This window comes from Esox lucius, chromosome 19 (assembly GCF_011004845.1).
Source record: "Esox lucius isolate fEsoLuc1 chromosome 19, fEsoLuc1.pri, whole genome shotgun sequence".
Classification (NCBI taxonomy): Eukaryota; Metazoa; Chordata; class Actinopteri; order Esociformes; family Esocidae; genus Esox; species Esox lucius.
The window spans coordinates 29,316,950-29,341,945 of NC_047587.1; the positions used below are offsets into that span (position 1 = coordinate 29,316,950).

A 24,996-nucleotide genomic window follows, 5' to 3' on the forward strand; every position below is an offset into this window, starting at 1 on the left:
TCTAAAAAGACTGAGGGCAAATATATGTCCTTCCATGTGTCCCAACAGGAACCATTTATAGTCATAATCAGTGGTTCCTTGCCTATATCATACTATTTACAGTATATAGCACGTGTCTCAAATATAATTATAACATTTTGAAGTGACTGCTAAACAGAATTACTCTTAATTAAAATAGTTTCGTATATTTCAAATATATTTCTTTAAAATGCACCGCAAAGTACTTATTTCATGTAACCCTTCATTTTTAACCTTACCTAAGGTCAGCATGCATTATATCAAGTCACTGGATCGAGCTGGAAATGACCCTTAAACTTGACATTCCCACCTCACCTTATTTAATAAAAAAATTAAACATCTGATATTAGACAAGTGCAACTGCTGAATCCTCTAATCCAATCTGAGCTAGCGTCCCACTGTATTTTATGTAATGTCATGTAATATTTGTCTGTTGCATTTATACTTATTTTTTACATAATTTATTTTGTCTTGTATTTGATTGCCTTTGGCCAGGTGACAAATGGTTCTGAACTGACGTACCTCATTAAATGGTAAGGAATCAGTAAAGCCTACTTAACTTATGTTGTTTGGTGTTAAAACCATGATTAGTGTTAGATCATTATTTTCCTGTTGCCAAAAAGTTCTATTTTTTTCAAATTGTCCTACAGAGTCATATACTGTACATGTAATCCTCCTAGAGTCACATTCAGGTAATCCTCCTAGAGTCACATACAGGTAATCCTCCTAGAGTCACATACAGGTAATCCTCCTAGAGTCACATTCAGGTAATCCTCCTAGAGTCACATACAGGTAATCCTCCTAGAGTTACATACAGGTAATCCTCCTAGATTCACATACAGGTAATATTCCTAGAGTCACATGCAGGTAATCCTCCTAGAGTCACATACAGGTAATCCTCCTAGAGTCACATACAGGTAATATTCCTAGAGTCGCATGCAGGTAATCCTCCTAGAGTCACATGCAGTTAATATTCCTTGAGTCAAATACATGTAATTCTCCTAGAGTCACATACAGGTAATCCTCTCAGAGTCACATACAGGTTGTCTTCTTAGTGTAACATACAGGTAATCCTCCTAGAGTCACATTCAGGTAATACTCCTAGAGTCACATACAGGTAATCCTCCTAGAGTCACATTCAGGTAATCCTCCTAGAGTCACCTACCTGTAATCCTCCTAGAGTCATATACCAGTAATATTCCTAGAATCACATACAGGTAATCCTCCTAGAGTCACATACAGGTAATCCTCCTAGAGTCACATACAGGTAATCCTCCTAGAGTCACATACAGGTTGTCTTCTTAGTGTAACATACAGGTAATCCTCCTAGAGTCACATACAGGTAATCCTCCTAGAGTCACATACAGGTTGTCTTCTTAGTGTAACATATACTGTAAAGGGTGTTAGGGTCATTCATAAAACCATTCTCTGATACTGGACGGCTAACAGCAGAACAGCTTGTTTTGTTTTGCTTTGCTGCATGCAGGGTTTATGCAGGTTTATGCAAGATGTCACCGTGTCACAGTGAGTACCGAGTCACTCTTGTCCAATCAGTACCCGGTACTATCCTAACCCAGTGGAAAAGCAGAAATTGAGGCGTGAGTAGAGCCGAGTTGAGCTGGTATATAGCAATGGAAAAGCTCCCAAAGCGATATATCACCTTTTCCAAGAGTAACCACTGGTTTCAAATGTGGCACACAGATATATGTACCATACTGTGACAAAGGAATTTGAAACAACGTGGAAGCAGGGCATTTGAGAAGTTTTTGTTTCATGTTTTTCTGACTAAATTATATCTAAGTCAAATATTGAGTATATCGTCTATAGTGATGGGGAGATTTATTTTACAACAGGTACATGCTCACTTATAGATTTTTCGGTAACAGTAGCTGAAGTTAGTCGAAGTAATGACTGCTTAATGGTCCTTGAACCGTGGCTTACAGTTCATTTTGGCCTGTAGTTTACATTCAGGCTTTTAGTTGTTTATATGGATCCCCCATTAGCTTTTGCCAGAGCAGCAGCTATTCTTCCATGTGTTCCACAAAGTGTGAGGAACCATCTACCATTAAGTTGTAAAATGGTGATATTCTCCTTTAGGCTAGCACGGTCCTGGTTAATGGCCCATGTTTTAATGATGGCACTCTCTCATTGTCTCCCCCTCACTCAGTTTCTCTGTCTTTATTTCATTCCTTTGCAACTCTCTCTTTTTCCCGCTCCCTCGCTCTCCACCTTTTTCTCCCCCGTTCTTTCACAAACACTCTCTCTCCCTCTCTCTTCACCCCTCTCCCCCTCTCTCTCACCCCTCCGCACCCTTCTCTTTCTCCCCCTCTTTTGTGTTATCTATTTTTTTGCTATCTCTTGTTCTCTCCGTCCCCACTCCCTTTCTTTCCTCCATGTCTTTGCATATTCTATACAAATCTGTCAAGCTAACCCCCCGCCAACACACACACAGACACACATCCCTCCATTGTGTCTTTGTCTCCTCCTTAGTTTTTGTGTGTTCTAGAGCTGCCAGTCAGAGCCCGGCCTGTCCTTGAGTCACTATGATTATGACTCTGCAGTACTGCTGTCTCTGACATTGGGTGTCTGACAGTTGCATTAAGCAGGGTTGTTTATTTTGGTAGAGTGCAGATGTAGACTAAACTGCTGGTCTGCTCTCTGTTACATGAGCCTCGCGTTAAAGTACATACAGACAACATAAAGTCCTTGTACCTTCTGATTAAGTCTGGTTGCTTATGTATTCCGAAGCTGAATCCCAGTGGTCCTTATTTTCCTGGACTGTGTGGTAAACTGCCACATTATTGATGACTAACTGAGTAAGGCCATTGTTCATGGCCGAGCTGTGTTAGCATGGCGTGGAGCAGGTCTGATGAGTCCTGTTGTTCTCTTGAAACATGGGAATGCTTCTGCTGTCAGACACCTGATGGCTTTGTGTGTGTGGGTCTGTCTGTGTGTGTGTGTGTGTATCCGTCTGTCTGTGTGTGTCTGTTTGTTTCCGTGTGTCTTTCTGCTTCCGTGACGCTGATTCATCGCCCTCCTCGGTCATTACATTACGGCCTAATTAAACGTGTCTCATTGCCCATCGCGGTAATCGCTGAGGCTTGCGCCATGGAAACAAGGAGACGAGCAAACAGGAAAGCCGCATTGAAAAGTAATGCGCCGAGGAAGGGTCGCCGTGGTTGTGTGTCCACGAATCTGCAGAGGGGCTTGTTGGTTGCGTCGCCCTGCGGAACATTCACAGTTCTTCCGTTGAAGCTGGCGTGCAGTGGATTGCGAGCTTTGATTGTGTAGGCAGGTGAACAGCAGAGAGGAGATGACAGGGAAAGGATGGTGTTCTTCTGTGTGCTTTTCAAGGCTGTGACAGCTGAGCCGAGGTGCCACGGTTCCTGTCGGAGGCGGCAGCTGCGAAAGACAATCTTCCCGCAGTCAAATCGTCATTGTCTCCTCAGTCGGCAGAGCAGGAAGCTCATTGTTTCCAGAAATATTAGACAATAGCAGCCAAGCTGTAATTGTACTTTAATTAAGCGAGGAGCAGAGACATCTCTGAGTCCCTGTATTACAGAAGCCTTACAAGGAGAGTGGTAGGAGAAGACTGGGACAGGCCTCTCTAAGCTGCTGTGTTCGTATTGCAAATATGAACGGTGTGCTATTTGTATGGATAGTATTGTGTGGTAGGCCTGCGGTGGGGGAGTGGGTTGTATTTTGCATTTCATCTTATCAGAAGCAGTGACTGGCTGCGGCTGGGTGGATAGATGAGGGCTGTAGAGAGGCTGTCTGAAGTGACAGTGTGGAGGTTGTGGTGGCACTGGTGGCTGGATGCCAAGTGCTTATTGTAAATTTCATCTTCTCCTTGCCATTCTGCTAACGCCTGGCTTTCCCACGCACACCCATCCCATGACTTGCTTACATATTCATTCTCACTCAGTTTTTTCAATTCAGCGTGTGTGTGTGTGTGTGTGTGTGTGTTGGACACAAAAACATTTTTCACATTGCGTTGAATGATTTATCAGGTCTTTTTACTCAGCACTGTCCTAATAGCATGGTACCATCAGTCACCCATTATGGAGTGACAATGCAACAAGTGATCATGAAATCAGTCCTGTATGAACGTATTATACATATTTTACCCCAGTGTTACGCACCATTATGTCTGTGCCCAAATTTCATCACATTCAATATTATCTAGGGTTCTTTTTCATAATAACCAATTTGGGAGAATTGAAGATCTAGGCAGGTTTTCCTCTCAGGCATCAGCGCCAGTCCATCCTGATTATTTCCACACAGCTCCTTCAACCAGGAAGTAACACTGGTCAACATGTGTGAGGGCAGGCTCACTAATCTGACCAACCTTTGTTAGCTTGGAAGACACAGCCACTTGTCGGTTAGCGGCAGAGTTCAAAGTTTAACCTAGCTTGTGATGGTCAGCTTGGTGCTAAGAAAGGGCTCCTTAGACCTCTGCGCCACTTCGACACAGCTTTGTATAAAATTAACTAAACTAGCTTATTTATTGAGTTACAATCCAGAAGTTTCCCCAGATGCCAGGACTAACATTAGAGCTCATTAACATGAACGCTGTGCTGCAAAACGTTTCTTTTTGTGTCCGTTCTCCTGCTAGTGTGGAATAATAAATGTGGGTCCGTGAAGTGAGGCAATAGCAGCTTTGTGATCATTAATGAAACAATTAGTGTGCAGACCAGGGGCGCTGTCTGAGCCCCGTGCTGGACAAACAGCCTTGTCTCTGGCTCCATTGTTTTGCCTGGGAGCCTCATTGCAATGACTAAAGGAGTAATCAAAAGGTAGCACAGGAGAAGTTGATACATATTTGGTCTGATTAATACCTCCCCATTGAGCAAAGGCAAGGCTTTTTTTCTTCTCATACGCACCAGCGTCTGCTGGTTTATAGTCTTCCACAAAGACAGGAAGGGCACCAGTGATGGGTGAAAGCCACCTTTACAGAATCCCCGCTGCAAGCTGTAAAATGGGAAGGAGAGTGTGCGCAAGCAGTGGAGGGGGATGCGCACCAGGTTTTTTTCATGTTCAGTTTTCAAAGGCAGTGGGGTATTAATGTGTGTTGCGACTAGTTAAGAGCACAGGGTGAGTCTCTGGGGAGGGTTGGTTCAGTACTGGGCTGGGTGGGTCTCTGGGGAGGGTTGGTTTATTTGTGGGCTGTGTGGGTCTCTTGGGAGGATTGGTTCAGTGCTGGGCTGTGTGGGTCTCTGGGGAGGGTTGGTTTTGTACTGGGTTGTGTCGGTGTCTGGGGAGGGTTGGTTCAGTACTGGGTTGTGTGGGTCTATGGGGAGGGTTGGTTCAGTACTGGGCTGTGTGGGTCTCTGGGGAGGGTTGGTTCAGTACTGGGTTGTGTCGGTGTCTGAGGAGGGTTGGTTCAATACTGGGCTGTGTGGGTCTCTGGGGAGGGTTGGTTCAATAGTGGGCTGTGTGGGTCTCTGGGGAGGGTTGGTTCAGTACTGGGTTGTGTCCGTGTCTGGGGAGGGTTGGTTCAGTACTGGGCTGTGTGGGTCTCTTGGGAGGATTGGTTCAGTACTGGGCTGTGTGGGTCTCTGGGGAGGGTTGGTTCAGTACTGTGTTGTGTTGGTGTCTGGGGAGGGTTGGTTCAGTACTGGGTTGTATCTGTGACTGGGGAGCGTTGGTTCAGTACTGGGGTGTGTGGGTCTCTGGGGAGGGTTGGTTCAGTACTGGGCTGTGTGGGTCTCTGGGGAGGATTGGTTCAACACTGAGCTGTGTGGGTTGGTTCTGTACTGGGTTGCGCCACATAAAATCACTGCATTGGCCTTTTGAGAACTCCACTATCAGAACACTTGGTAGTAAATAATGAAACAGTCAGGATGCCTGACGTTGAAACACTACCTGCCTGACGTTGTCTATTTGACTCCAAGACTCTAGTAAACGATGTTGGCAGTTGCTTATCAGAAAGTCCTGACTGCCCCAGACATTTGTACTGGACCTGTTACCAGATTAAATCCTTTATAAAGGACACTAAGGGGACATTCAGACAAATGCCTTTTCATCATCATGTTATTCAATATGAAGTACAGGGCATTTGGAGTTCATTATTTCGAGTACAGAATCACCTACAATATGGCTCTATTTTCACCTAACACAATAGGAGATCCTCGGGCTGGCATTAGTACAATTGGTTTGAGGGTGTCTCCGAAACATTATATCTATTTTAAACCAGGGATGATGAGTGCAGAAGCTGGCAGTGGGACAACAAGGCTGGGTTTTGATGAAGTAAAGTAGTAGGTGTGTTGCTCCATGGTTATAAACAGTTGCATGTTGGCTTCAAATTGTGTTTTTGCAGTCTTTTGTGTATTATGGAAATATGTTGTCAAACGTTAGCACTCATTCAGATATACTGTGTCTGTCAGGTCTGAGCCAGGGACATGCCAAACATGGTTAATTATTAAGATTCTATTAACAATTAACATGATTTAAGGAGTGAACAATTCCAGTCAAATTGTAATTGTGTTGTAATTACTTTTCAATTAGCCGATGGGTTTCATTTTAACAGCCACTGAAAAAATCAACTTAGGCAATGATGGAAAGTAACAGAAATGTCTTTGCAATTTTCACAATGCAAATGTTGTGGTGAATAGATCCTCACACAGCACTTGTCCTAAGAGTGGAGGTGTTAACCTCTGTGTTCGGGCTACATTTCAGATATGTCCCTCATACTGATATGGCCACCTTATCACCCCGTGGTTCCAATTGGCTCATTTTCTCTCCTCCCCTTGTGACAATTTACCAAATCATTGCTATGAAGAAGAAGGGTTAACGGGTCAAACCCTACATCCCCACTAGACCACCTAGTTCTAGCACCTCTTGCTCTCACTCTGAACAATCAATGCTCTTATTTGTCAACCCCCACTTGGGTTTCCATTAAAGAGTGCCTGCCCTTATCCCGAAACCTTCTCAAACCCTTCTATTTTTTAGGAATATCTAATGTGATGTTCATTATTTCACAATTATGGTGTTTCTGTAAGTGAATAATTATGGTGTTTCTGTAAGTGAATTCAAAACTGCCAAACTGATTTCATAGCCCAATAAGGCATTTATTTGTTAATATTTTCTAAACCTAAATGTATATCCTGTAGGATCTGTGGATTTAACAAGGTGAATTGCCGCCTATAGCGTCTCCCAAATGCTTACACTTAATTTCTTAATGGTAGACTATAGCTTCTTTTAGCCTTAATAATGGTGACTACATTCATTGAGGCTAGCGCCTGTCTTTTTCCTGATGATATGGTGTTGAAATGTTGACGTTGAGTAATGAAATATGAGTGCAGCAGGTTTGTATCTGCAGTTTTTTCACATTGAGTGTGGAGTAATTTCTTAAGCAGAGCAAAACATTATAGTCAACGCAAACATGGTTGAGGTGAGCTATTAGTGAGTTTTCTCCACTCACATCCTCACACCGGCAATCATGAAACACCAAACGCCACACCACCAAACGCCTCAGCACCAAACGCCTCAGCACCAGCGGTTCTGCCACCCCTAAGCACCCCACTCACTGTGGCTATGTAAACAGTAAACAGTTTTTTTTTTTGCTGGACCGCGTGAGCGGAGCCAGATAAGAAGAGCGAATGTCTCTTACTGAGTGAGAGACTGACAGACTGACTTCCCCTTGTTATATAGCGTAGTGGTTAGAGAAGCTATAGTTCCTGAGTTCGTATCTCCTCGCAGGCGAAATGATGTACGCATTATGAATTATTCCATATAGACGAAGGCTTTGCTGGCTAAAACCGTTAGTATCTACATTATAGTAAGCCTGAAATAAAACAGTTTACGGTTATATTGCGACTGTTTCTGATGGATTTTCGAAGTATGCATCCGTGCATGCGTTTTGTGTCAGGATAGACAAACACTTTTGCTGGCTTAACATAGAGTAGTTACGTTATAGTAAGCCTTAACTGAAACTGTATACGGTTATATTGTGACTGTTTCTGACATGGAAAAGTTCATCTTCAATCTCGCTAGCAATTGCTCAATTCTTATGATTATTCCTAGGAAGTTAGTAGATACTAGTAAGCCTATTACTGGCTAATAAGCTGTTAAAACGGCCAGTGGCAAAAGCAATACAGTTCATAGACGCTATGGTGGAGGTAAACTTAATAAGAAACGTTAGTCAGTTTAACACAATCATCCAAGGAGTCTAGCGACTGCTGAAACATATAATGCCCTGGTGTAGTGGTTAAAGACAGTGCCTCTCATGTGGAAGACTTATGTTCAAATCTACTGAGAACAACAATATTTATTATTATTTCTGGAGGATTCCACGATTCTCTCATCTTTTCACTTGATGAAAAATGTAGTTATTGTCGCCTTTATTGATAGATACTGTATACATATCATTCAAGAATGAAAGAAAAAAGTATGTTGTTTTGACAAGAAAGAAAGAAATACGTGCTTATGCCATGAAATGAAATAGCTTTGGCAGACTCGCTAGCAATTGCTCAATTCTTATGATTATTCCAGTAAGTTAGTAGATACTGGTAAAGCTTATTACTGGCTAATTAACTGTTAAAATGGCCAGTGGCAAACGCCATACATAGACGCTATTTGTGGTGGAGGTAAACTTAGTAAGAAACATTAGTCAGTTTAACTGTATCAATGTCATTCACAAATGACCAATTAACTGTTAAAACGGCCAGTGGCAAAAGAGGATTTGTTCAGGATTGAGACAAGAGGCTATACTGACAACCGGCAAATGTACAGCTCCATGGTGTAGTGGTTAATGACACAGACTTACACATGGGTGACCGGGTTTGTATCGGCAACACTTTCTATTGCGGGCTGGTTGAACTAGGCTTGCCTGGTTTCTTGTTACATGAACCCTTATGTCATTGGTAACCCGGAACAAATGTGTATGCAGCTCTGTCTGTGATAATCACAGCTGGACATCACAAAGACTCCTGTGCCCCATACACATTTATTAAATTGTAACCTGCTGCAACTCAAACAGTTGGTGTAATATAGATGTTTTCATAACATTTACATTATCATAATGCTCTGTAAGCGTTTGGGAACTGAGTTGACCAATTGTTGTAGTTTTGAAAGTGTCATGTTTTCCCATTATTTCTCGATATAGGATTTCCGCTGCTCAACAGTTCTCCTTTGTTGTATTTTTCATTCATAATGCACCAAATGTTTTCAATGGGTGACAGGTCTGGACTGCAGGCAGGACAGTTTAGCACCCGAACTCTTACTATGGAGCCATGCTGTTGTAATACATGCAGAATGTGGTTTGGCATTCTCTTGCTGAAATAAGCTAGGCCTTTCCTTAAAAATATGTTGTCTGGATGGCAGCATATGTTTCTCCAAAACCTGTATATATTGTTTATCATTAGTAAAGCCTTCCCATGCCATGTGTACTAATGCACCCCCGTACCATCACGGATGCTGGCTTTTGAACTGTGCACTGAAAACAAGCCGGATGGTCCCTCTTCTCTTGAGTCTGGAAGACACAGAGTCCATGATCAACAAGATGCTGAAAGCATTCTTTAGAAATGTTGGCCCATATTGATAGGATAGCATCTTGCAGTTGATGGAGATTTGTGGGATGCACATCCAGGGCACGAAGCTCCCGTTCCACCACATCCCAATGATGCTCTATTGGGTTGATATCTGGTGACTGTGGGGGCCATTTCAGTACAGTGAACTTATTGTCATATTCAAGAAACCTATTTGAAATGATTCAAGCTTTGTGACATGGTGCATTATCCTGCTGGAAGTAGCCATCAGAGGATGGGTACATGGTGGTCATAAAGGGATGGACATGGTCAGAAACAATGCTCAGGTAGGCCGTGGCATTTTAACGATGCCCAATTGGCACTAAGGGGCCTAAAGTGTGCCAAGAAAACATCCCCCACACCATTACACCACCACCACCAGCCTGCACAGTAGTAACAAGACATGATGGATCCATGTTGTCATTCTGTTTTACGCCAAATTCTGACTCTACCATCTGAATGTCTCAACAGAAATCGAGACTCATTAGACCAGGCAACATTCTTCCAGTCTTCAACTGTCCAATTTTGGTGAGCTTGTGCAAATTGTAGCCTCTTTTTCCTATTTGTAGTGGAGATGAGTGGTACCCGGTGGGGTTTTCTGCTGTTGTAGCCCATCCGCCTCAAGGTTGTGCGTGTTGTGGCTTCACAAATGCTTTGCTGCATACCTCGGTTGTAATGAGTGGTTATTTCAGTCAAAGTTGCTCTTCTATCAGCTTGAATCAGTCGGCCCATTCTCCTCTGACCTCTAGCATCAACAAGGCATTTTCGCCCACAGGACTGCCGCATACTGGATGTTTTTCCCTTTTCACACCATTCTTTGTAAACCCTAGAAATGGTTGTGCGTGAAAATCCCAGTAACTGAGCAGATTGTGAAATACTCAGACCGGCCCATCTGGCACCGACAACCATGCCACGCTCAAAATTGCATAAATCACCTTTCTTTCCCATTCTGACATTCAGTTTGGAGTTCAGGAGATTGTCTTGACCAGGACCACACCCCTAAATGCATTGAAGCAACTGCCATGTGATTGGTTGGTTAGATAATTGCATTAATGAGAAATTGAACAGGTGTTCCTAATAATCCTTTAGGTGAGTGTACATGCACACATAATAGGCTGTGCCCTAACTGGTACATACTTACACCAACCCACACACGCTTGTTCATACATGAAGTTACCTGTAATTTTCATATTTTCTTCCCTAGATCTATGCCTTGACACAATTCTCACTCAGAGTTCTACAAAGCGTTCCTTAGATATTCCTTCTGCATATAACACAACAAAATGTTGAGAAAGTGAAGTGGTCTGAATACTTTCCAAGGGCACTGTATTCGTACATAATCTTTACCACCCGTTTCACCTCACTCTGATCCGGTACTGGTACCCCCTCCAAAAATGCATATAATATGAGTTATGTTAATTCTTACTATTACTGATTTTTTATTGACACTGGGAGCCATAGGGCGACAGATGAAGAGCAGTGAAGGGTGGAGACTGGTATTGGACTCTGGTCTCTTGCAGCGAGCTTCATATGTACATGAAGCTGAGAGGGTTACCAATGGACCATGGATCCTCACTGGGTTTCTGTTACTTGTGTTACTAAGGTGTCAGCTTAGTGCCAAATGTCTTGCACACACCACCGACTGAGCAGAGAACTTCACTGCAGCACATGCATATGTAACGTTGAGAAGACATAGCCAGTGTTGGGCACCGAAATTAGACTTGAGAACTTGCAAATCTGACATTGAGTCAAAAGGCAGATATTCTTTACCCCAGTAGTATTCATCAAATAATTTTGAGGTTTGTGTACTGTCAGAAAGTCTCCCTGACTGCTCAAAACTCACTAAGTGTTTTAGCGATGTGCTTTCCCCAAGGCCAAACTAGCGTAATCAACACTTACTGCAGTATATTGTGATGGTCAGGAACTATATATGAGGTTATTGTGTAGGAAGGCTTAGTCTAATTTTAGGCTGCTAAAACATATATAAAACAATCTATTTGCAAATATCCTTAAATTGCCAATGTAAAGTCAACAGATGATTTTAAAAAGCAAAACATTGATTTAGGCTTCAATTGTAGTGTTGTAAATGTTTGATGAGCTGCACTTCCTCTTGCCAGAAATCAATAAACATATCTAGATTAAAGACAGAGATTCTGTTAAACACAATGTAATTCAGCATTTTGATTATGACCAAAGAGCTTTTGGTCAGAAGTTGGTTACTAAGCGAGTATAAAACAAAATAATCCCCTTCCTGCAACATTTATCTACATATTTCATACTACGAATATTAATTTATGTCCTGCCAATATGTAAACATATCAATGGTCATGAACACTTTTATCTAAACTTTTCTGACATTTCCTTAATAATGGATTGATTTATCAATAAGCCCTTTTTTCAGTATTGGCAGTCCATTATCCCAGTGGTTGATGAAATGATCAACCAATATGAGAGAGATCTGCTTTCTGACTAATTTAATGCTTGCGACCATAATTGTCAGCTTGCACAATATCAGGCTTGGTTTTTTTTGCATCCAGGACTGTCTGTGCTCATTGTAGTTTCTGGGCATGCAGTATTGCTCACAAAAGCCATTCTATTCAAGTGCAACATTTAACAATATTTTGATGCTATATAATTCATTCCATATTTCATTTTCCATTTCATTTACTGAAGTTAAGATATTTTTGAAAAAGATTTAGATCTGCACTGAAAATAGCACATTAATCCTTGAAATCCTCAATAAAAAATAAGAAATATTTCTTGCTATCTTTGTTATAACTGTTGGATACATCAGCGGTAGCTATGCTAATGTCTTGGAGTGTGTTCTCTTCATTAGTCAATGCAACAAGAACAAAGTCTTTAAAACAAACAAAACAACAGCATCCCATTGCTTGCATGCAGCCGATGAATAAGATGAATATAACATAACATTAGTATTTTGGGTTATAGATTTTCTGACCTATTCTGATGTTACAGATTTCCTTTAACTGTATATTTTCCAGGGTGACTGAGCCAGCGGTTGGAGAGGCAGCAGTCTAATTTAAAGTGTAACCTCAGCATCTAGGACAGTTGAGAATCCTGATCTATGAGGCATACAGGCATATCCACATGCATTAAGCCATAACAGCAACGTAAAGAGTGACACATTGCAGAGATCAGACACAGCTCATCTGAATCACTAGTTAGCAATATGCCTTAAGAAATATTATCTTCAGCGGGTAATTAATGAATGTTTGTTTCCGTAATGTCATTCAAAAGCTTGGATCTTGTCTTACGGCTTCATAAATGCTTTAATTTTCCTGTTCTGTTTGAGTTGGTTACTGTTTATCTGTTTATGTATACAGTGTGGCTAAGTGTGATGAAACAGATTTGCTTTGAGGAATATCTAGCATGTTTCATTTCAGTTTTTCTATAAAGGCGTGTCATGAGGACTTCTCGAAAGCTTTTGAAGCAAACTGCCATGAATTTTAAAGAGATTCCTTCAGTCAAATTCATTTAGCATTTTCATTGGAAATGTGACAGAGAGGAATTGATAGCTGGTTGAAGGAAACGACAGTAACAGGCAACCCCCTGTTGTTCTCCTGATTATGCTGGTGAGATGTTATAAATGGATGTGTCCAGGGTTAATAAAATAAAAATGTGTTTGTATTCTATTGAGCAAGCTTTGAATTGAGTCTGTGTTTCAGTGGATAAAATCAATCTTTTTTTCCCCCACCTTTTGTCAGATACCTTCCCTTCTGCAGATTTTCATCATTTCAGTAAATATTGAGCCACTTTTTCAGTTGATTTGCAGCAGTTTCTGACACCTGGGCATATTGTTAAAAGATAAAACCATCATTGCACAAGGCTCAGTTGTGTTAATGTCCCTTTGTGAGGTCTTTTCACAGGCATGACAGATCTACTCTGTTACGTTATACCCCCAAATATGTTCTCATGCACGATTTATGACCCTGTCATTTTATTAATGTGTCTGATTTTGGTGTTATCTACACTTTGTGTTGCTGCCTAATTATTTCATGTACTCGTTGTTGCATTGCTTCCAATGTAACACGTATCTCTAGCTGTTTATCAGCCACAGGTTCCTTAATGTGAATATACTATATATAATTAAAGGTGTCGACTGACTCCAGGTCAGTGATGGTCACCTTTCCCCACTGGTCATGTACAGTAGCATCTTTTGAGATGATCAGTGCTTTGGTGTCTTTCTGACTGCAGTTATTTCTCAGGAACAATCTATGACTTGTATACGATTGTACTGCAAGTTAATGTAGCATGTTTTACAAAATAGCTGACTGCAGGCTTTGTCTAATGGCCACTTGGCCTGGTCGTCTTGTTGACGATCTCTCCCAGAACCACCTGCTTGGAGCCAATCAGGACTCGCTCCTAAAATCCCATTCTGTGGTTATTATTATTGTTATGCGGAGCGCAGTGGCGCTCATACACAAATGTGTGTGAATATCATACCTTATTAAACACATTTGTGCCGCTGTGAAATGTAAATACAGGCAACGGATCGTAAGCATCACCTTTTTACCTTGTCCTCCCAAATGCACGTCTGTATATAGCAGCTCTGCCGCCACAGTTATTATCACCTCTGATCTGCGTTAACTGACAAGCTATAAATTCCTCAGCCATGTGCACATTTACTCACCTGCTATAAATAGCCCTGCTGAGGTCTATGAGGCGTGTGAAGAGCATTATCAAATGTCATGAGGAGCGGATTGTTTCCGAAGAGGTAGCGCAAGCCTCTGTCTGCTTAGCCTCTGAACTTTTCCTTCCGTCATTCATTGCCACGTGTTAGTCTTTCCCACTTTTAATAATGACATGCCCCTTTCTGTGTGTTTACGGCATCGAGTCACGTTTGATGCCTGATTTGATTTATATATTTATTTCTCATCGCCTGCTCTTCCCAAATCCAATTTTAGCTGACATTTCTCATGACTGTAACGAAGTATGACCTTTGAAAAGGACACTTCCGTTCCTGCAAATAGATGGCTGATGGTTTGATGAGTAAGACCTAGTGAGGGCGGAGGCAGTTCTAGTTAGGATAGGGGCGGGTCTTAGTAAAATAGAAAGAGTTGTAGCATTCATCCCTCCCTCCCCTGCTGAGGGAGAGACAGCCCATATCCGTGCCTGCAAGGTACCTTGGGAAGGCGATATATTGGAACCTTCTCCTCTCGACCTTTATGTTGTTCCAAGTGTTAATTGCACTGGGGCTTTGACTGCTCTCTCCTTGATCTCTCCCTCTCGTGATCAATGCTCTGATTCAATGAGCCTAACACAATCCACTGGCTGAGGAGAGCAGGAGAACAGAAGGGCCGACAATACGTTCCCATGTGCTTTGGGTGCAATGCCTGGTGAAGAGGTAATGAAGCCTTCATAAGGACCTAATAATTCTCATCCTCATGTTAATAGGGTTCATAATACACCTTGACAGGCTCTGTTCCAACCCCCCCCAACACACCAGTCACTCACCGCACTCCGTCAAACCTGAAAACACTCTTAACATTACAGATGCTCTTCAGACACGCACGGGCGGCCTTCGAGTATGGTGGTGTGGATGTATGAGCCTACGGGGATCATGTGTGCCTGCTGACGTCGGTCTGCTATACTTACACAGACGTACTGTTACCAAACAACATGTGTTCTTCCAGGGGGCTCTTCCTGTACTTCCTGTTTTTTCTGCTCTGGTAGGAGTCTCTCCCTGAGCCATTCCTGTAATTGATTCTGTCTCTGTGACAATCGGAAAGGGATTATTTGTGAGCTAAACCTCCCCAAGAGAGAAGGTTTCCTACAAGCATGCTGTTGTTGTCACCCATTTTTAGGCTAATGTTGTGAACCTGTTTTTTCCTTTCCTTTGAAAGACTGCTCACATTGTAGTTCCATTCCCATATGATGCCATTATCTTTCTGTCAGTGTTCCCTAGATGGAAGGCGAATTGTGGACTGGGGAGCCCCATCTTTTCATGCTGTAAAGGGCAGGTCAACAACTGCAGAAACCATTACTAATCACTACTTACACTGTTGTCTGGAGGCCAGATAAAAGCCATTGTCAACAGATCGTTTTCATGAGCGTGCGGTTCCCGTAGAATATTGGTATCTACATCCAGTGTCTATAATTGTCCTTGTCAGGGCAGTGTTTGTATGGAATTCCCATTTCTCATTAGCGTTTCGTCGTCCTCGGGGGGGACAGGTTTGACAGACAGACTGACAGTGTTTTTCTCCAGTTGTGGTGGTGCTGGCTGCGTTCTGTATCCAAGGCCTGAGCTCTTACTACACAGTGGCCGGATGAACTCCTCCTCTGTGTGCCTGGAATAATAACGTATAGGGGAGAAAACACGGCCCTGTCTAGTCCCTGCGGATGAAGCTTTAATAATCTCATTATCAATTTAATGAGGTGATTAGAATGCCAAGGGCCAGGGGTGCACAGGAATGTGTTATGGAGGAAGCTAGCAGCCTCCCCAGTCCTCCTGACTCCTCCGCCGCCAAGGGGATTAGCGACCATTCCCTCAGGAGACTTGGCTGGACCCGGCTGCTTTAATGCCGGGGCCACGCGCTCTTTCTCCGTCTCCATGTTGGTGAACCAGGTCCCCTTACGGAAGACGCACATTTTCTACACAGGGTTTCTTTTGCTTGGCCCCTGAGTCACTGGGTGTAAAAAAAAAACATAAGAGCGAGCGCTTCTTCTGCTTTGGCGTTGCCACGGAAACTGGCATGTGCAGCAGCATAGTGTTTAGTGAGGTTAAGGGGCTAATTCACCCAACCAACAGCTCAAGGACTGTCCAAGGAGGCGCATTAAGCAGCAAATATACATTTCTGGAATGGAACAAAATATTGACTTACTAATTCGACGCAGCATGCCTGGAAGGACCTTTTCCTGTAAAGCCAGACTGTAAAACACATCAACCACGTAGGCTACCCATGGATAAACCATGTCACCACATATCTAGTGATGGTTCCCTATTCTTCCCTTCAGCGTTTCCCCTCCCCTTTTCCTCAAAAGGTTAATTCACCCTCAATTGCTCAGGTGAACTCTACCCCCCAGACCAACCAATTCAAAATAATTGAAAGGGTGTGAACGAGAGCAAAAGTGTTGCGTGCTATGGGAATCGGTCCATAGTGTGGGGCAGCAGTAGCCAGCTCTCTGCTGAGTAATTTCACTTCCCTTATCCTCTAGCTGAATTAGTCACAGTGGCTGCTGAAGAGCCTCATGTGCCTGACCATCTGAGTCCGGCTTCTTACCCGTAATGAGGGATGCTAAACCCAGGATACCTACCGCCAAGTCTGAGATGCAGAAGGATTTACTGTACAGCAGAATGATTGAATCTTTATGTTTGGGAAAATTGCTTGAACTTGCCGCGCTAATGTACTATATGTCTTTATCCATGGTGCTGATTTAAGAACCGACGGAAAAGGCAGTTTTTCCCATTTCTGGGCCTGTCCATGGTCCTGTAGTGGAGACAAGCAGGGAAGATGTACGTATGGACTGCATAATATGTAGCAGCATGGACTGGTGACAGCATTCTGCTCACGCTGCCTCTGGTTCTGTTTAGTGAGTCAAGGTCAGTGTTGTATCAGAGATATCCCACCAACAGCCATGTGTGTTTTACCCTGTCTGTGGTTGTGTAGAGATATCCCACCAACAGCCATGTGTGTTTTACCCTGTCTGTGGTTGTGTAGAGATATCCCACCAACAGCCATGTGTGTTTTACCCTGTCTGTGGTTGTGTAGAGATATCCCACCAACAGCCATGTGTGTTTTACCCTGTCTGTGGTTGTGTAGAGATATCCCACCAACAGCCATGTGTGTTTTACCCTGTCTGTGGTTGTGTAGAGATATCCCACCAACAGCCATGTGTGTTTTACCCTGTCTGTGGATCTGTAGAGATATCCCACCAACAGCCATGTGTGTTTTACCCTGTCTGTGGTTGTGTAGAGATATCCCACCAACAGCCATGTGTGTTCTTCCTTGTCTGTGGTTCTGTAGAGATATCCCACCAACAGACATGTTTGTTTTACACTGTCTGTGGTTCTGTAGAGATATCCCACCAACAGACGTGTTTTACACTGTCTGTGGTTCTGTAGAGATATCCCACCAACAGACGTGTTTTACACTGTCTGTGGTTCTGTAAAGATATCCCACCAACAGACGTGTGTTTCACTCCGTCTATGATTCACTCCGTCTATGACACGGTAGGCTTTTGAGAAAGCCTACTGTGTGTTGCTGCGGTCCAGGGACAGGCAGGCAGAGAGACAGCAGTCACCCTGTCCCCAGGGCCAGATGAGTGGTAAGACTGCAGTGGAATGCATTGATTTTCTGTCAGGCAGGCCTGCTGGGATCTAACCAGGCCAGTGTTAGGGTATTAACTGATCTGAAGTATTCAATGAATATTGATAATGAGGGGCTGTTGGTCAGGCTCTACCGGTAGCGGTTCTACCCTCCCCCTCCTGTGTTTACTGTCTCTTCAGAAAGGAGCTGGGTTTGTGGATGCCTGGCTGGCTCCCCTGTGTTAGTTTGATGGTGCAATATTTGAATATCCTTACGTTGAGCTCCAGCACATCCAAGTACGTCATTTTGTTGCCTACCATTTTCACTCCAGTTACCTCACTTCTGCTTGTTGCAAGTCGCTGTGGATAAGGGAATATTAACCAAAACGTTTATACGAATAATATGTTAATATTGGTATTTGTTGAGGCTTCCACAGAATGTATGCAGATTCATCGGCGGCTCACTCACTCCGGCTCTACCAGAATACTTCCATTCCAGGGTCTAACATCTTGGAGCAATGCAGTGGCGGCTACACTCCTTATCTGGTTCACAGCCACCTTCTTTGTATTGGATTTTAAGGCCTCAGGCCCGCACTGTCTCTATTTAATTTGTTGTCTTGAAAATGACCAAGTCTGTCTTTATTGGATTGTCAGGGCTCTGCTGTTCCCTCCAGCGCCACTTATTCCCCGGTGATTTTTCTGTTTGTTTTATTTGTGCTTTGTGTTTCCTCTGATGTTGTTTTCTTCATCAGCTTTAGCCACACAGTCCAGCATTAATACAGTTTTCCTCTCTCATGTGTTCTCTCTATCTCCCTCTGTTTTTTTACAGAAACTTATCAAAGAACCCTCTGACAACATTATCGTGGCAACTCTTCCAGAACCTTCAACTCTCAGAGCTGTAAGTTTGTGTAGATTTTCTTTTATCTACTTATGTTCATCCATACACAAAACCGCAACACTTTATCTGGTCATTGTGCATAGTCCATGTGAGTTGCTAGACTTAGGGTTTGGGCTAGGGTTACTGTGAAGTTTACATTTGGGGTCCGGGTACAGGTTTAGGCCAGGGTTGCCTAGTTGGTAGATATGTTGCTGATGGTCTGTAGATTGTCTGAAGAGCCTCAGGTGTACTATCCAAATAAAGTGTGACCAAGAAAAACATGTGGGGATTGCAACAAAGACACAGAGCCTGAATATTATCTGGCACTAATTGGAGATTAGCGTAAAGCTAAAATAACCTTGGTCGCGATGAGCAAACACCATAATAAAATGAGCAGGCCAGATGATCCCATGCTGCTACTGTGTTCAAATTGGCTAAAACTACACAACGGAAGGACAACACAATCATTTGTCATGGTTAACACACAGTGCTAAGCCAAATCATGTTAAAATCAACACTATCCTTCTGAAGACCGACTTTTGATTAATTAGCATATTTTAATGAAAGTGATATTATTTTCAGTTTTAATGTCAGAGGATGAAATTCAGAAGAGTTCCATTTTGAATGTTATACATTTTATATTATAATATTATTCTAATAAATGTAATATTCTAATAAATGTGCATTAATATCAGCTATTTATTCCTAATTTACTTTATTCACTAATATGCCACAGTAAACCTACTGGCCTAAATACTTTAACCTTATATTAAAATACAAAGATTTGATGAGTGTTATCTTGTCACATTTTATAATTACTATAAATACTTAAAGAATCTCTGTTAAACACACAAAGTTTGTAAGGCCACTCTTTCTTATACCAGCCTAACCATAAACTGCCCATTACACACCAATCTTAATTGCATGACTTAATTAACTTAAATATCATTATTATAATACAGTATCATTTGATTCAACATACAACCCAATTCTGATTTTCAATTAAAATGTCAAACTGTGTACACAGAGTTCACTAATGCTTCCTTTTTTCTTCTTGCGCAGAATGGCTATATTCAATTACGAAGTTAAAGTATAAGCTGATTAAATTTATCGGGAATTAAAAATGTATTCCGTACCATGATTTTTCCATTCAATCAGTGTGTAGAGAAGGCTACATTGCCATTGAAAATGTGCTGTGATAAACGAGTAAATGAAATGCTTTAATCAAGTTGCTACAAATAGACTGGTACATTTCCATTCTAAAATGTTAAATTCAAACTCAGGTGGTTATTTTTTTTAAAATAGAAGGTGGTTGAGACTAAAGCATCCTGACATCTGTGTTTGGGACCATTCAATGCCTGGCCAGCTGTGGTTGTCATTCAGATCTGCTGTGCCGGTGAATTTAGCACCAACAGTTGAAAAAAATAAAAGCTAGCATTAACTTAGCAGCCGATCTTTTACACAATACGCCGTTATATCCTAAGTGTTCAAACCATTCACATAACCTTTATTGTTTCTAAATGGATTCCTACTTCAGTTTGAAGCCCCCCCAAAAAAAATGTAAGATCAACTGTAGTATCGTGTTAGTATCTGTGTCATTGCTGTTAATTGAACAGATGTGGTATACTGTATAAATGTGTCAGATATAACTGTCCAGAACAGGTGATTTTTTCAGTCCACAAACAGTTTGTTCATTAATAAATGAGCAATACATGTGTTAATGGCCTATATGGGCTGCTTGTTTGAACCTGGTAGGTCCTCATTCTCTCCTAGTAAAAGACAGATAATGAAGTCTATCATTGAGTGGTTTATTATTAAACATCTCCTCCATTGTCTCGTCTCTAGCCCAGGAATAAACAGCTGATGTGGGTGAGTAGAACCAGCCTGATGCAGAACAGAGAGCATCATGGGTCTGCCCAGCTCAGCTCAGGACAGAAACAAAAGGAGAGCAGCTGCAATTCTATGGTGTGAATGTGGTATTTTAAGCTATGGAAACAGGGCAGCTCCTCTCAAGAGGCATGTCTTCTTTTCATGATATCTTGTCCTTTACAGTTTAATATTCAGGAGGGTGGTGTTGTCCTTTACAGTTTGATAATGAGGAGGCTGGTGTTGTCCTTTACAGTTTAATAATGAGGAAGGTGGTGTTATCCTTGACAGTTTAATAATGAAGAGGTTAGTGTTGTCCTTTACAGTTTAATAATGAGGAGGATGGAGTTATCCTTTACAGTTCAATAATGAAGAGTTTAGTGTTTTCCTTTACAGTTTAATAATGAAGATGCTGGTGTTGTCCTTTACTGTTTAATAATGAGGAGGTTGGTGTTGTCCTTTACGGTTTAAAATTCAAGAGGCTGGTGTTGTCCTTTACAGTTTAATATTCAGGAGGCTGGTGTTGTCCTTTACTGTTTAATAATGAGCAGAGTGGTTTTGTCCTTTACAGTTGATTAAAGAGGAGGCTGGTGTTGTCCGTTAGAGTTGAATAAAGAGGAGGTTGGTGTTGTCTGTTAGAGTTGAATAAAGAGGAGGTTATTGTGTTGTCCGTTAGAGTTGAATAAAGAGGAGGTTGGTGTTGTCTCTTAGGGTTGAATAAAGAGTAGGTTGGTGTTGTCCTTTACAGTTGAATAAGGAGGAGGTTGGTGTTGTCTGTTAAGGTTGAATAAAGAGGAGTTTAGTGTTGCCTTTTAGGATTGAATAAAGAGTAGGTTGGTGTTGTCTGTTAGGGTTGAATAAAGAGGAGGTTGGTGTTGTCTGTTAGGGTTGAATAAGGAGGAGGTTGGTGTTGTCCTTTAGAAGTAAAGGATGAAGAGTATGGTGAAGGATGGAGAAGTGGGTGTTTTTTTTTTTACTTGGAGCACTGCTTAGCCAAATACATACTTAAATAATGGTATACAATAGAAATTAGAAAATAAATACACTCACTCCATACATGTCTCTGGGTAAGAGTGTCTGCCGAAGTAAATGAGGTAAATATACAATACTAGTTTGACAATAGCATGGAGTGTCAAGTTGCTAACGATAACAGTTAGTTAGAACCTCGAAGGATAATATGGAAATGGTTGAATGAAGTAGACACAAGCAGGAGCTTGTTTTAAAAAAAACAAGTAGCTGTTTTCTTTACAGATGGGCATTTTTATTGTCTGACCTTGTTGATATAAATATTTCTTTTGATAACATTATCATTGTTATTCATAGCCAGAGTTTGTCTGTGTCTTCAGAAGAGTACAGCGTTTTAGAAGGATAAAGCACACACATTTCCAAACCTTTCAAAGTCTACTTATAGTAGTCTGTAATTACTAAAACTGTTCAACAAAGGCTCAATGATAAGCACCTGACAGCACACCTTGAGTAAAGAGAATAATCCAATGAAAAGATGAATGGGGTTAGAAATTAGTGCCATTTCCCTCCGACCAACTGGGAACAAAGACATTTATTAATTTCTTCTTTTCCATGGCGTAGAACTTAACAAAAGACTAACAAAACAATTTAGTGGATATGCGAAAACAGAATTTATCTTATTTCTTCTGAAATTATTTTACTGGCGTCTTGTGTGGAATATCGGTATATAGAAAATCACATCAAGCAGGCTGAGGCATGTTGGATGGATTTCTGGATCTATACCCCGAATGGCATACTATTCACTATAACGTGCACATCTTCCCCTCAGCCAATAGGCCATAATAGGTCAAATACAATGCACTTTGTAGGGTAGAGGAGGAGAGTTTGGACACAGCCTGCAGACTAAATCTGTATTTATTGGTCCGAGCCTGCCCGTTGGCCATCACCTCTCCATACACGCTACCGGGACCTTGTGTGTTGACTAAACCTGGACACACACAAAGGGATGGCTTTCCTCTCCCCGTCAGAGTGCATCAGAGTCACACCTACCGGGTGTCATGGCTACAGATGTGGACGTGATCCAGGTGAAGCGCTAAGGCACTGAAATGTCAGCCCGCTAATGTTCCCCGGACACAAGGGCGGCCTGTTTCCGGAAGTCATCCTGGATGCGAGCAACGCGTTGGAATCGTCGTGAAGGAGCCCTATCCTTTTTGCCATCTTTTCAAATGCGTTACCGACCGTATTTGTGAGTGAGTTGTGAGTGAGGAGCCGGCCTTAGATGGACTGTCTCGCACGCCTGGAGCCACGGGTTTAGAGCTGCTGAACCTGGCCCTTCCGCTGTCTGCTCCGGTATGCATGCTGTCCCCTCTAACTGCCGGGACTAAAGAGCAACAGTAAACAGGGTGACGCTGAAAGCACAAAGCAATACAGTGGAGACAACAGCAGCAGCATCTTGTGGTGAGCGTCTTAACCATCAGTAACCATGTCAGTCTGTGTTGCTGCAGAGCCCTCTGTTCTCCGGTAATTGCTGTCAGCTTTTTTGGTGCTTGACAGAAAACACAACATGGGGTGACTAGGATGAAATGGGAATCTGTGTGTTTGTGTGTGTGTGTGTGTGTGTGGGTGTATGTGTGGGTGTGCCCATGTGTTTGTTTTCCAGCTTAGGGTAAAACTTAAAATTGGGCTTAGGTTCACACACTACAGGTTAAGGTTAGGCTTAGGTTAGGATTTGGCATAAAGGTTACATTATTGAAGTTACATTAGGGATATATTAAGGTTAAGGGTAGGATTACAGTTAGAGCCAAGGGATGGACAAGATTGATTTCTGGGTCCCCAGAAGGATAGAAAAACAAATGTGTGTAGTTGTGTGTTAGCATGTCTGTGTTTATGTGTGTGTGTGTGTGTGTGCGTGAGTGTGTGTGTGTGTGTGTGTGCGTGTGTGTGTGTTTATGTGTGTGTGTGTGTGTGTGTGTGTGTGTGTGTGTGTGTGTGTGTGTGTGTGTGTGTGTGTGTGTGTGTGTGTGTGTGTGCGTGTGTACCTCCCGTTACTCAGGGAGGTCCTGGTGCAAGCAGCGTTATCAGGAGTCCTGGTGCTGGCTGGCTGCGGAAGAAGACCAGAGACCTGCCAATCTCACAGTCCCTAAAGAGGCTCCCTCCACTTACCAACACCAGCCTTGAAAATGAGCTGCTTTTTTTGTGCTGAGACACACACACACACACACACACACACACAGACGTGCACACCGATAGAGAGAGTCAGAAGGTAGTAAAGAGTAGCAGTAGCAGTTTAGAGTTAGGGGAAGGATAATGGTCCTGAACGTATTGCGTATTGGGTGTCTTTATCTTCTGAGTAAAACAGTCTGTGTATGTTAATGTAGATGATGTTGAGTTTGGTATGCACTATTGAAGTGGATGTTGTTGAGTTTGGTATGCACTATTGAGGTGGATGGTGTTGAGTTTGGTATGCACTATTGAAGTGGATGGTGTTGAGGTTGGTATGCACTATTGAGGTGGATGGTGTTGAGTTTGGTATGCACTATTGAAGTGGATGGTGTTGAGTTTGGTATGCACTACTGAGGTGGATGGTGTTGAGTTTGGTATGCACTATTGAGGTGGATGGTGTTGAGTTTGGTATGCACTATTGAGGTGGATGGTGTTGAGTTTGGTATGCACTATTGAGGTGGATGGTGTTGAGTTTGGTACGTACTATTGAAGTGGATGGTGTTGAGTTTGGTATGCACTATTGAAGTGGATGGTGTTGAGTTTGGTATGCACTATTGAAGTGGATGGTGTTGAGTTTGGTATGCACTATTGAAGTGGATGGTGTTGAGTTTGGTATGCACTATGGATGTTTATGGTACCTAAGGGTCTTTGAAGTAGACATGGGACGTGTTGGGAAGTGTTGTTTTTTATTCATCACATTTCTGTCATTTTACCAAGGATCCTTATGGGTTGGATGAAAGCTTGATTACTGAATATTACTCAAGTGCTGGCTCTGGACGTTAATAAAGTAGATGTCTAGTCCAACATTTTATTTCCTGCTTGCTTTTCTCCAGACATTAGATACAGTACTACAGACATTAGATACTACAGACATTAGATTGTGTTGTGCAGACAGATTTATAATCAAATCATCTTTCTTGCCAACTTAAAGCCCTCCCTTGTTGGTCCACTTTATTAAGACAGAGAGCCAGCCAAAGGCCAGCCAAAACATTCAAGGCTAGAATTTCTGAATTAAACCTTTTTGTAATTTGACTAAGAATGAAAACTGTCTGATACACTACTTAAGACCCTGTAGCTTTTGATCCCATACTGTGGAAGGATTTACAAGGATTCTGGAGGACTCTTTATTCTTTCTCAAATGCTTTATAACCTGCGGCTAAAAATACACTTTGTCCTGCTAATATATTATTAATATTACAGTATATCTCACATTATGCAAATGAAATTGTTCAGTAACATAATCAATATTTTAA

General features: G+C 42.1%; 1 protein-coding gene across 4 annotated transcripts in view; it reads left to right on the plus strand.

The window, feature by feature from the left end:
• The window catches only part of ntrk3a (neurotrophic tyrosine kinase, receptor, type 3a), a 189,580-nt gene that overhangs the window by 81,420 nt on the left and 83,164 nt on the right, over positions 1-24,996 (plus strand). For all 4 annotated transcript variants that reach the window (XM_010884004.5, XM_010884005.5, XM_010884006.5 and 1 more), the window contains exon 4: positions 18,641-18,709. In XM_010884004.5, coding sequence (XP_010882306.1) covers positions 18,641-18,709 — 69 coding nt within the window. The remainder of the gene's footprint in view (positions 1-18,640; positions 18,710-24,996) is intronic.